The sequence below is a fragment of the Dipteris shenzhenensis genome, chromosome 22 (genome assembly GCF_047967505.1).
Source record: "Dipteris shenzhenensis isolate YYH24624 ecotype China chromosome 22, Dip_SZ_1.0, whole genome shotgun sequence".
Classification (NCBI taxonomy): Eukaryota; Viridiplantae; Streptophyta; class Polypodiopsida; order Gleicheniales; family Dipteridaceae; genus Dipteris; species Dipteris shenzhenensis.
The window spans coordinates 37744748-37757799 of NC_141617.1; the positions used below are offsets into that span (position 1 = coordinate 37744748).

The 13052-nt window shown below is 40.6% G+C and overlaps 1 protein-coding gene across 3 annotated transcripts; it reads left to right on the forward strand.

Annotated features, from left to right (window-relative positions):
* The first annotated feature begins 746 nt into the window (after nucleotides 1-746).
* LOC147888075 (GDSL esterase/lipase At5g45910-like) lies at nucleotides 747-11225 on the forward strand. Of its 3 annotated transcripts, XM_087393719.1 has the most exons (6): nucleotides 747-771; nucleotides 911-1233; nucleotides 1308-1544; nucleotides 1653-1843; nucleotides 2000-2261; nucleotides 10949-11225. In XM_087393719.1, exons 2-6 carry the CDS (start codon nucleotides 939-941, stop codon nucleotides 11182-11184), a joined length of 1221 nt encoding a protein of 406 aa, XP_087249845.1. In that variant the 5' UTR covers nucleotides 747-771; nucleotides 911-938; the 3' UTR covers nucleotides 11185-11225. The 3 variants fall into 3 exon arrangements, with proteins under 3 accessions (XP_087249845.1, XP_087249844.1, XP_087249846.1); XM_087393718.1 differs by lacking the exon at nucleotides 747-771 and having other exon boundaries at nucleotides 832-1233; XM_087393720.1 differs by lacking the exons at nucleotides 747-771; nucleotides 10949-11225 and adding an exon at nucleotides 4456-4578 and having other exon boundaries at nucleotides 832-1233.
* Nucleotides 11226-13052: the final 1827 nt, after the last annotated feature.

The window sequence follows — 13052 nt, forward strand, 5'->3', positions numbered from 1 at the left end:
TGGTGGCGAACCTTTTAGGCCTCACTGGAAAAAAGAAATCGAGTGAAGCACCTCCAGACTTGCGAGTTTATGTGCAAAATAGCACCTTCATTTTTAAAGGTGCCATTTTGAGCACCAGTGTGTGATTTTGGCCTGAGCCAATCACCTTCCTCTACACCCCAACTCTGCCAACTCCTCGGCCAATCTCTAAAGGCCAAGTAAGGCTCGACAGAGGTAGGTACAAACTCTAAGCCTCCATTGAGAGCTCATTTCCCGTGCATTTAATGGCGAAATGAACAAAGCACCAACTGTGCACCAAACTTGTAATGTTGGCCTGTGTGCACTGGCCCTTGTAAAGCCTCATTCATGATGCCATACGTGAGTGATGGGAGGGGCTAAGAGAAACCCATACTCTTAAATATTTGTCTAGAGAAAGGCTCTCTTTAAGATGTATCACGAGCAAGACTCCATGGATATGTAGGGTATGGAGAGAAGTTTTGTTGTTGATGCTCGTGATTCTCAATGAATATGTATAGAGCAAAACTCTATAGATATGAAGACTCTATAGATATGTACGAAGATATCCCACGGGCCTCACGCTTCTTCTCTCAAGTGAGCAAGTTAATAAGAGTCTAGTACAATTTTGGCTAGAGACTTCTAGCGTGCAAGATCTTGAAAGTCTGACTTCATGTGTCACGACAAGGCAGGCAATTTCTCATCTCCCTGCCTCCCTCCCTTCCTCCCTCTCTCTCTCTCTCTCGCGGACACTTTAGCTTATATTATATGTAGTTGGTAAGTTTGGACTAAATAAATAGCAGCTGCTTCATTTTCTCATCTCTCTTTTGAGAAATCTTTAGCCTTCAGTTTGAATACAATTCGTGCAGCTGCGGCTTCTTCATTTTCTCATCCTCTCTCTGTGTCTCTGTCTCAGATGTACGTAACGTTGCCCCCAGCAAACAATGAGCTCCTCTGCATCACCACGCTGCTTGCACTCGCAGCCGCAGCTTTCGTTCTCCTCCTCCATCACTAAGCTCTTGATCTTGCTCGTTATCTCCTCTCCTAATTATTCTCATGCTTCTAATTCTTGCCACTTCCCTGCTATCTTCAACTTCGGCACCTCCCTCTCCGACACCGGCAATGCCATCCGCAGTAGCCCCCTCTTCTTCCCCGGCCTCCGCCTCCCCTATGGCGAGACCTTCTTCCACCACCCCACCGGCCGTTTCAGCGATGGTCGCCTCATCATCGACCTCTTGGGTATCCTTACTCCCCTTTCTCTGGCCTACTTTTCGCTTTCATCGTAATTTTTGAGCTTTCTCCTTTGCCTGCAGCTCAGTCTGTCGGGTTGCCCTTCTTGAACCCCTTCCTGGCCAAGTCTGTGGTTGGCACCGACTTCTCCCGCGGTGTCAACTATGCTGTTGCCGGCGCCACCGTTCAAGGTTCCGGGTACGTGTTGTTGCATGGCGACATCACCTTCCTCACTCGTGATTCCCTCGACGTACAGCTGAAATGGCACCTTTCTATCAAGCAAGCTGCCCAACAAATTTCCAATTCTTCTGCCTTCCCAGGTTTGCCTGCACTTGTAGCGACACTTGAGAGAGAAATCTCGCTTGATGTGCCGCTTCTTGCTCCCTCGATTGTATTTTTGTTGTTCGCTTGACGTCCATAGTATGCAGGCGTGATTCTACCCGCTCCAAGCTTTTTCTCCAAAGCCCTCTATTTCATTGAATTTGGCGGAAACGATTACGGCACCGCTTTCTTGAGCAGACATCTATTTCCTCCCCAGAATACCGTGCCCATCACAAATTCTTACATTCTTGACAATGTCGTACCCTTGGTCGTTCAGAAGCTCGTCGAAGGCATAGAGGTACAGAACCGCAAGATGACTTCCTAATTTATTGTTTTCCATATTATAGTCTTCCTATATGTTGCTTACGAAATTTCATTCCGTCTAGCTAGAAAGTTAGCTTTCCTTGCAATGGTCCTCAGACGTACTATCTACCAAATTATTCTGAAACTGCAGTTACTGTACGCAAACGAGGCCCGAAATATCATTATCTTGAACAACTATCCAGAGGGATGCGCTCCATTGTTTTTGAAGCTGTTGAAGGGGACCAAAGATGCGAAAGGGTGTCTGAAAGCGTTCAACGAAGTGAATGTTGCACACAATCGAGAACTGTTGGCTGCAGTGGAAGGTCTGCGGAGCAAATACAGCGACATAAATTTAATGTATGCAGATGGAGCCGCGGCATATACGAAGCTCCTCGACAGCCCAAGTGCCTACGGTGGGTTTTCTATTGAACTAATATTCTTGTAGATCTTTTTTCTTTTCGGAAAGGAAAAAATTGCATTAAAAAAAGAAAGAAAAAGAAATAAAACTGGCCTAGCGTTGAGAGCCATACATTAGCAAGGCAAAACCTATCGTGAAAACCTCGGATCTGTTATAGTAGATCTGAAAAATGCTAATTTTCTTGTATGCAATGGATCGTTTTTCTTTCGGAAAGGAAAAGATTGCATTAAAACAAGTTGAATAAATTCAAAAGGTTGCCCTGGAAGCTAGAGAGAGAGAAAAACAAGAAGAAGAAGAAGAGAGAGAAAGGGGGAGAAAAAAATGGGAACAAAAATAGCAAAAATTCACGTCATTTTCCTTTTTGAAGGAAAGTAGCCTTTGCTAAAGCCTTCCCTCGTTAGGGCAGGCCAAAAAGAAAAAAAAATAAATAAAACTGGCAAAATCTATCGTGAAAACCTTGGATCTCTTCTGGTAATCTGAAAAATGCTAAGGATCCTCACCTCCACTAACTTACAAAAATCAAGAGGGGCCCTAGAACGTTGAAAGACAAAGTTGTTTCTATAACAAGATTGTGCCTCAACAAGATTCCAAATACTGATTTGCTACTCGGTAAGGTCGGCTACATTGCACTCTTGGAAAAAGCATTAAGTACTGGACCTTTTATTGATTCCCATTCTAGAACACAATTAGGGCATATGACCTCTCACGTGGTAAGGGGGTTGTAACTCTGTATACCCACCTCTGAGAGACTATGTGGCGATGCCTAGCTCTAATGAGCCTTGGGCTATAAGTGCCTCGGGGTCTTCTCCTATACCCCAAGCGTTCCAACCTCCAATAATATCAGTCGAGCTACTATCCGCATTGGATTCCCTCGAGAAGTCCCCTGCTACCCGTCAGCATAGGCTAGGGGCATAGGTCATATGTGTGTGCGTGTGTGAGAGGGGAAAGAAAAACCCAATAATAATAAGCATACTAATAATAAATTAATTAGGCATATGCCTCTTGGTTTACAGAAAACGAGAGGGAGGGAATTAAAGGTTAGAGCGAGATACTATCAGGGATGGATACCTTGGAAAAGAAAAATGGCATGCCCTCATAAAGGAAACTAATTACTTTTGTGACTATCAAGAACAGGGGGAGGTGAATAGCAAGCAAAAGAATATGGGGGGTCTTTTCTAGACCTAATAATAACTTGGAAGTTTTTCCAAGTGATTGCAACATGTGGGAGATAGAGATTACAAAGTTGTCCATTTGAATGGCTAAAAGTTAGATAGTCCTTGAATTCTTTTCAAGTTCACTCTAGGGCTTATCAAAAAACATATGAAGAATAGCACTTAAGGAATCCAATTCTCCTTATTATTGGTCACTATTTTCATCCTAGACCATATGGGATTGGGATTAGCAAGTTTTTGTCCCATCCTAGACCCTTGGAGAAAAGAATGGGATCACCATCTTTTTAGTGACTAGGAGTGCCATGTATTTTCTTCCCACCTATTGAACACATTAGCTTAGAATGCCATGTATCTTATTCCTCGTAACCAAACTCATCACCTGTCCCAATTCTCGTAACCATTAGTGCATCCATGAGGATTTGGAACCACCTTAATGCATTTCCATTCTATTTTTCCTATCCCACTAGGATAAGGCTCTTACCGAAAATGTGGATTCAAAGCGGGTCTAGCTATGTTAATCTCTTAGCAACATGTAAAGAATGCTAATTGAAGAAAAAACAAAAAACAAAGCTATGACCTCTTTGAAGTAGGAATGTTCTTTGAAGAGAAATATGTTGAAAAGAATCTAATGATGGGGGGGGTTGGAATGCTATTATGAGCAAGATTCTTCATAAGAATCTTTTTATGGTTGAGATCAATTTGAGAACGTAAAACATAGTACTCATTCTAAAGCCATTGAAAACAAAAGACGATGTGGTTTAAAGCTCAAAAGATGGGACTTCACACACACTTTACAATGTCAAAACAAACTATCTCATGTAGAAAAAGATTCAAAAGTCATTAAGACATTTGGAACATAATACAAAGCTACATAGAGTTTGTCATTGAGGTTAATTCCAATTTATTTTGAGCTAATTATATTAACTAAATAAGATAATGGTACGTGGGAAAGGACCTTAAGGAGGAGAAAGTGAAACTTGTTAACACTCATATGGGTCAATTTTTGCTTGGTTGTAGCGCTGAACTATTTTCGGGGCTATTTTGGAGACGCGACATGACAGGTTAGTGGTGAGATTTTGAATTTTGTGTGGACCCGCACTCTCGTTGGAAGTTTATTCAAGATCATGATTTCTGCACTGGCGTAATAATGAGACACAATCTTATCATTGTCAATAGCGCAGAGCTTGACACATTATAGGCATTTACTCATGAGCACAGAGACTGTTGCTCTGCCTTAGGCCTGACTACATCACATAGCTTTCGCCTTACCACCTGTCATTGCGTAGCTTTGCCATCTATTAGTGAGCAACACAATCTTTTGTTGTGCTCACCACCATGCTGGTTCGAGCAAAGAGGTTGGCATGGATCCACCACCATGTTGGCCTAACTACAATACAAAACTTTTTCTTTGCCACTTGTCATTATGCAACTTCGCCATCTATCGCTGCGCAACACAATCTTTTGATGCGTTGACCACCGTGCTAGTTTGAACAATGATGTTGGCATGGAGAGACCACCACATTGGCATGAAGACCATCATGGCATGTCAATCCCTAAAGGGGGCCCCTCAAGGTCCATATCCGCAGCCACTATCCTGGTTGTTGTAGCTATTTTAGTTCTAAACTAAAGGAAAACATAGTCTTATTTTGGAGCTATTTTAGTCCTATTAGTCCTTATGTAATAATTTCTCAACCATCGCACTGGTTCTTAGAGCTATTTTACTTCCAAGCTAAGGAAAATGTAAACATTTGTAATTTATGATAGTTTCCTTGCAACCACTGCGCTGGTTATTAGAGTTATTATAGCTCTAAACCACCGTGCTAGTTATTGAAGTTATTATAGTTGTAAACTAAGGAAAATATACTCCTATTATGAAGCTATTTTAGTCCTAGTAGTCCTTGTGCAACAATTTCTACTAGTTCTTAGAGCTAGTTTAGTGCTATTTTAATTCCAAGCTAAGGAAAATGTTGTTCTATTTAGAGCTATTTTAGTCCTTCTGCAACAATTTCTTGTGCAACAATCACACTGGTTGCACTGGTTATAGTAAATCCTAAATTAGGGCATTTGTGAACTATTTTCACTACAGTAACACTAGTTTTCTCAACAATTTCTTGTGCAACGGTCCCTATGGTTGCAGTAAAATATAAAAGAGGGTAGAAATATGCCACTTGTGCTTCTTTAGAGCCACTTTCACCACCAAAGTAACAACAACAATAGTTTTTGTGATAATGGTACTACATTAAAATCAAAACAAAAGAAATTACATCTGATAGTTTTTGTGATAATAGTATTACATCGAATTTGCAACAAAAGAAATTACATCGACATCAAACATTTAACAACAAAGATTACATCCAAAGATGCTAATAATTTATCTTTGTGACACTTCTTTATATACTCTTAGCACTTGTCACTTTTTACCCTTGTTAGCACTTTTGTACACTTTTGACCTAGTGCCTCGTATGTAGGGGACAATACAAGCACCTCATAGGTAGGACTTTCTTACAATTTTGACCTGAAACTCCTCGTATGTAGTGGATAATATGAGCACCTCATAATTGAACATAACCTTCTTCATAGCAACTTCCTTCAAGGCACTAGGAGAGAGAACTCAACTTGGTGGTGAGCTCAATCGAGGACAACTTGAACAGTGGGTAGGGAACTCAATCTGGTGGTGAGCTCCAGCACATTGACGCTCTTAGTTCCAAGTTGAGTTCTCCTTCCCTAGTGTTGAAGGACATTGCATTCAAGGCTCATCACTAAGTTGAGTTCTCTCCTACTGCTTGACGAAACGATGATGACGATGGACATTGGTAACTGCAAACAGGATCAAATGCGATGGACTTGAAATCCCTTCTACAATCCCCCCTTAAGACCCGTTTCCCTTGGCTCCCCATCTTGCAACTGCCTTGGTCATGGCTATGGCTAGTGGAGTGTTGCAGGATGGAGAGCCAAGGCAAACAATGGATCCCATGACTTGGGCAGCATTATGAAGGGGCATCGAGGTTGCAGCAGAAGATTCATCACAGGGGTAGAAGGGGTTTTGGTTGCATGGAAGGAGGTAGGAGAGGGATTTTCTTGGGTGCCGTTAATTGTTTCTCTGCTATTAAGGCCTTTATATAGCTAGATCTTCTGTCCTCCCACTCTTTTTCCCTTCGTTTCTTATGTCAGTTTGTGTGACTCTGGGTGCCTATCGCTACTAAGAGCACACAATCCACCTGTTGGATTTTGTTGGTAGCCTAACTTAGCTTAGGCGGTCATATATACATCATCTAGCCATGACATGTGATTTTCTAGTATCCCAACCTAACATAGGTGGTCATATACATCATCATCTAGCCATGGCGTGCGATTAGATGGTTGCCATCGGAGAATTTATCGGTCATTGAAGCCAAGATCATAATAATTCAATGGGATGATGGGGGAGGAGTGGTGGCATAGGCACCCAACTTGCTGCTAGGCCATCCTAGCATAGGCAGTCATATACATCATCATCTATCCATGATGTGCGATTAGATGGTTGCCATGGGAGAATTTCTCGATCATCAAAAAATTCTAAGAGTCTGATATGTTCTTACAGTCTAACTCCAGCTTAATGCTTATCTGAGCATGCAAATTAGATGGTCCCTCATGCAAAGTCATTGTTATTATAGCCTGATTCCAACTCAATGCCAATCTAAGCCTATAAACTAGATGGATCCTCATACAAAGTCATTGTTATTACAGTCAACTGCCTTGAAGAAAGGCAAGATCAAAATAGGGCATCAGATTAGCATTGAATCAGTTCATCAGTCTGTAATAACAATAGTTCTTGGTCATAAAAATGAGAACTATTATTATTATAGTCTGATGAACTGATTGAAGGCTAATCTAAGCTTGTGAACTAGATGGTCCCCCATGCAAAGTCAAGGCAAAGTCATTGTTATTACAGTCTAATTCTGGCTCAATGGTAATTTGAGCCTATGAATTAGATGGTCCCTCATTCACAATCATTGCAGTCTAATTTCGACTAAATTCTAATGTGATAAATTAGTGGTCCCTCATGCATAGTCATTGTCACTAAAACAAGAACGGTGACTATTTGGGATTAGTATACTATTTGAGATTTACATTTTTCCTTGTTTGGGATTTATTGATTGGGATAAAACAAGTGCGGTGGTTGTTTGGGATTTACTAAAGGCTATATTTTGTGGAGGTTGCAGTTAATCCTAAACCAATAAAAATGCATTTCCTTGCCAGTGCCTACCTCCTCTAGCCTTAACTATCATACAACTAACTTTTCATATTCATCAATGTAATCTGTGGGGAATCTATCGGTACACAGGTCTTCAAAGAAAGCAAAGACCTAGGGCGCCAACTCCCTTTAGTATAAAAAACCTATCAAAATCTTGAGTATGAGATGAATTTAACAATATGCCATGAGTAGAAATTAGTTAAATTAACATGGTTGCGTTCCAGACTGAAAGAGCTTCAAATATGTCTTTACACCTTGAAATTTAGGTAACATCTTATGAAAAAGTTACATTAATTTGAAAAGAGATAGGTAATTTTCATATTTTAGTGTAGCTTTTGTTTCCCTCCGCTCATCCAAAAGACCCCCCCCTTGGGCATCACATATTAGGAAGAATATGTAAAACCTTAAAATCTTGCATATTTTTCATGGTATATGCCTTATATTTTGTGGGAGGGGGGACATGACATTTTCATATTTTCCCTTACATATTTGAAATTTTTTAAGAAAACCCATGCATATTCTATATGGACCTTGTCCCCCCATACCCTAGATTTTGGACGAGGGTAGTAACATAATACATATTGAGTTGGTGCCCCAAGGGCAACAGATCTCACTAGATTACACCATTGACCATGTTAAGATGGCTTGATTTGATAGATTAGAATATGTGAACAATTACAGCTTGGATAGTTGGAGAGCAAACTAGTTAAAAAACCCGATAGGTCTCGAGTGAAGGGATAGCAAAGGAATAGAGATGGAAAGCCACATCAGTAGTGACATTTTTTCTACTGCTTGTCTTGAGCTTGATGAAGCCATTTCACAAGGGTCCCTCGGCAACCCAAGATTGTTATAGATGAGATTGATTGCTTGGAGGAGGATCATAGAGTTCCCAAGAGTGTCATTCACAAGATGGTCATATTGCAGGAGGAATTATGGGAAGGACTTCAATATTATAAGAACCCATAGTTTGCGAAGTATGTTGCTAAAGTATGTTTGCGAAGAACCCAGAGTTTGCAAAGTATGTTGCTAAAGGCTCCCACTATGCGAAGTGTCGAGCCCTTGTCCTAGAATTCTTGCATAAATAGAAATCCCAAGTTACGTCCACATCAAGAAATTGTCTTTTACTATTTAGTTTTCTTACTAACATTTAAATACTCAAAAGTTTGTACTTACAAATGAGCACATGCTTGTGGTGAACTCCGTGGTCCATTAACTTAATTGATAAATACCTTAGACCCACCATCCCTGACTTTCATTAGGGGAGATTTGGGGTCTCAGAAGGGCCTCATAAGGAATGGATTAAGCTAATTAGAAATGAACCTACTATGGTAACCCATGGGCTAAGGGACCCGTAGCATTGACTCAACTGACATGGGTACCTTTATTTTGAATTGGGCAACCTTGGCCTTTGGATGGAGGTGATGGGGGATAGATCAAAGGTCTAGGATGAATTTAGTGGATGGTGGATGCACTTTGGTGGGCTCCAAAAGGCAAAATTTGACCTTGGGGAGGCCTCATTAAGAGGGGAAAGGTGGGTTTTAATATGGGCCCTTGATTCAAGTCCAAGATCAATGGATGAGAAGAAGGGACCTAATGGAGGGTGGATATTCAAGCGCATTTTGTAGGGCTAGGATTGAAGCGCATTTTGGATGGCTTAGATTGGTCACTTTCAAAATAAAGGGCCGGATTCAAGCGCCTTTTCCCCTCATCTCATGCCTTGATCTACTTCCAAATCTAGGGGCCGGATTGAAGCACCATTTGCACTCATCTCCTCCCTTGGATCTACTAGCAAATCTATGGCTCATATTGAAGTGCATTTTCCTCTCATCTTGTCCATTAGATCTTTGTGTTGATCAAGGGTGGAGATTTCATCCTTCTATCCTTTGATGGTATCCCTTAGATTTACCCCTTGATCTAATGGCTGGGAGTGTTTTACCTCAAATTTGAATGTATCCCTTGGATTGAAGATTAGATCAAGGGCTAGGAGTGAAGATCATAGGTCCAAACTCTAGGTTAGAGGTCTCCACACAATTAAATGCTTTTGTCAACTCAACATGGCATTGCCCCACACCTCAGAGCACTCTCATTGGTACATCTCAAATGGCTCTCTAATCCCTTGAAATTAGGAAACACTAATTGGGGGCCCTTTTGAGACCCCAAATCTCCCCTAATGATAGGAGGTTGATTGTGAGTTGAGTTTATAACAAATAATGTATTTACCACATGTGTATTTGGCTACTTCTATAGATGTTTGATTGAAACTTTGACACTACTTGAAGGGATTGGTCTTAAGTTATTATACCGATTAGATAAAATGAAAGGATTGGTCTTAAGTTATTATACCGATTAGATAAAATGTATATATCTCATGATAGGTTATTGTGTGTGTGTGTGTGTGTGCCTGCATGCGTGCGAGAGAGAGAGAGAGAGAGAGAGAGAGAGAGAGAGATGAAGGGGAAAGCAATAAACATGGACCTTGAATGAGAAAACATAGAATGGGAGAACAAAAGGGAAGATTATTCAAATTGAGGGTGATAGTAGGGAGTGGAGATCAAAAGAATAAGGGCATGCTCTTTCATCTATTTTGTGATGATTTTGGATTTGGAACTGTATTTATAATCAAATAGCAATTTTGCGATGAATTTGCATTCGTAATTGTATTTAAAATCAAATAGTTTATGCTCTCGTGCCAATTCCTCCTTCTATGCAAGAAGAGCTAACTCGATGTGGATGTGTATATATAGGGTCATTGAGTGTGTCTGTGTGTGTGTGTGGGTGCATGGGTGGGTGGGTGGGAATTGGGGAGGGGTGCATTTATGCCAATGTCCATGTGTGTTATATAATGAGAGAGAGATGTTTTTTTGGTTTGAGAACTCTATCTTGCACTCTACAATGGACCATGACATGGGTGACAAATGCCAACACACATCCACCCCTCCCCAATGCCCAACTACACACCCATGCCCCCCCCCCCCACATGCTCTCACATGGGAATGCGTGCACACAAGTTGAGAAGCAAACATGCACATGCACACATTGATGCATGAATGCATGCATAGTCCTACATGCACATATTGATGCATGCACACACACATGCACACACACACACACACACACCCACCCACCCATACACACACGCATGCGCACGTGCACACACACACAAATAGGATCCCCCCCCTCTCTCTCTCATATTGGGTTAATGTTAATTACCTTACTCTATGGATATATATTTCCTTAGGAAATGATAATAATTTTAAACATGGTTTCTAAACGCAGGTTTCAATGAAGCCATAAAAGCTTGTTGTGGAGCAGGGCCCAAAATTCCATACCAATTCTCTTTGAAAACCATATGTAGCCCAGGCTCATATAAGTGTTTATATCCTTCAAGCTATGTGATATGGGATGGTATTCACACTACTGATGCTATGAATCGGTACATATTAGATGGTATAATTTTAGGAGGATACCTCAATCCTTCGAATGGGCTTGCATGTGCTTCTGTAGTGTTCTAGTTTCAAGTAATTCTCATACAAATGCATGTGCTTCTGCAGTGTTCTAGGCCATGTTCTATGGGATAGTATTCACTATAATAATACTATGATTCATTACATTTTAGATTGCATAATTTTAGGAGAATATTGAATCTTTCAAATGGGCTTGCATTTGCTTCTACCATGTCCTAGCTCTAAGTAGTTCTCACATAAATGTTTAAATTGTTCAAGCTATGTGATATGGGATGGATGCATAAATTGTTATATATTAGATGGTATAATTTCAAGAGGGGTAAAGCATGATTGGGTCACTATTTTTGGTTCACAAATGCAACTTTATCAAATTACATGGTCCCATGCACTAGCATAAGCTTTATGCTAGTGCATCTTCAACAAATTGTTTTTAGTGCATTACATAATACAGTGTGCATTTTTCATATTTAGTTCCTCACTCGGCTACACCCAACCATGAGTTGGCCCCTAAATATTGTATTTTTTTCAAGCTATTCATAAGTTCTTGTAAAATATAAGTTTAGTATTTTTGAAGTGCGTTTTTCGGTATCATCATGATAGCCACTCCTTTGTGCACTACTTACCCCACCTATTTTAGTTATTGCATAATTGATGTCTTTCATTGTAGACTGATAAAACTAATCTTGTTTATTCCATTGCAAAGTGATGGCTATCATTGTGTATTCAATGTAATCACCTCATGTGAAGTTGAAAGAGAAGTACATATGGTTGGCACAATCTCACTTCATAATTTCATAAAAGACATCTCGCTTTAGTGCAAGCCATCTATGACAGCATGTCATCTCCTTAGACCATCCTAATTAACTTTTCCAATACAACAAGACAAAGCACCCATAGACGCGTGCACAGACGCGTTTCATGAACTAAATAAAAAACTTACGGGCGCATCTATTTGCGCGTCAGGAGACCCGCGTCTAATTGTGCGTCTATATATCAGACTTATGCGCGTATAGACGCGCACAGACACGCATAAATAGACGCGCTTATAAACGCTTTCATAGACGCACGTATAGACGCAAGTCGAACAGACAGACGCGAATATAAGCGCATTTTTAAACGCACTGATAGACGTGCCTTTTTTTTAATATAAATTTTACAGAATACTGTGTATGTTGTGTATGCTATATAGTTACAAGAATCCCATATCCACATTCTGTAATTCAATTCTTACAGCCAACCGCATTTTAATTACAATTCCAAATAAAATATTACAACTCCAAAACGCAATAAAATTGAAAGCTCAAAAAGTGCTTGTATATACATATAGCACGAAGCTAAGCCACGTCATGTGGCTCCAAGTACAAAAAATAAGGAAGCTAAGCCATGTCATGTGGCTTCAAGTACAAAAAATAAGAGGAGTCTATATACAAGAGGCACGAAGCCAAGCCAATGGCTTTAAGTACAAAAAAGAATAGTAGCACTACTTCTACGACTAATCCTCGCTGCCTTCCACGCTCCCTTCTACGCTGCCTTCTGCGCTCCCTTCTGCACCTCCTTCCTCGTCTTCCTCGTCGTCTTGTGCAGGGGCGGCCTGTAAACAAGGGACAACATATATCAATGTATGAAAAATCAAATCTTTACTTATAATTTTGGCATTATTTAATTACTTTCAAATACCTGGGGGGCCTGTCCAGTAGCTCGGGTATACTGCTCCTCAGTAATCAACCCGTCATCATAGAAGTGCCTCCATGTATCTCCTCTGCGATGGTGGTGGTGGTAGGCTGTCTCCACTGGAGTAGGGTATCTGCCCACGATCTCAAGCTGCATGACCGCGATACACTTTGTGGAGGGATTAGTGCAAAGAAACAACCAACCTCCTAATAAACTACATAAGCAATATAATTTGAGATCGATAC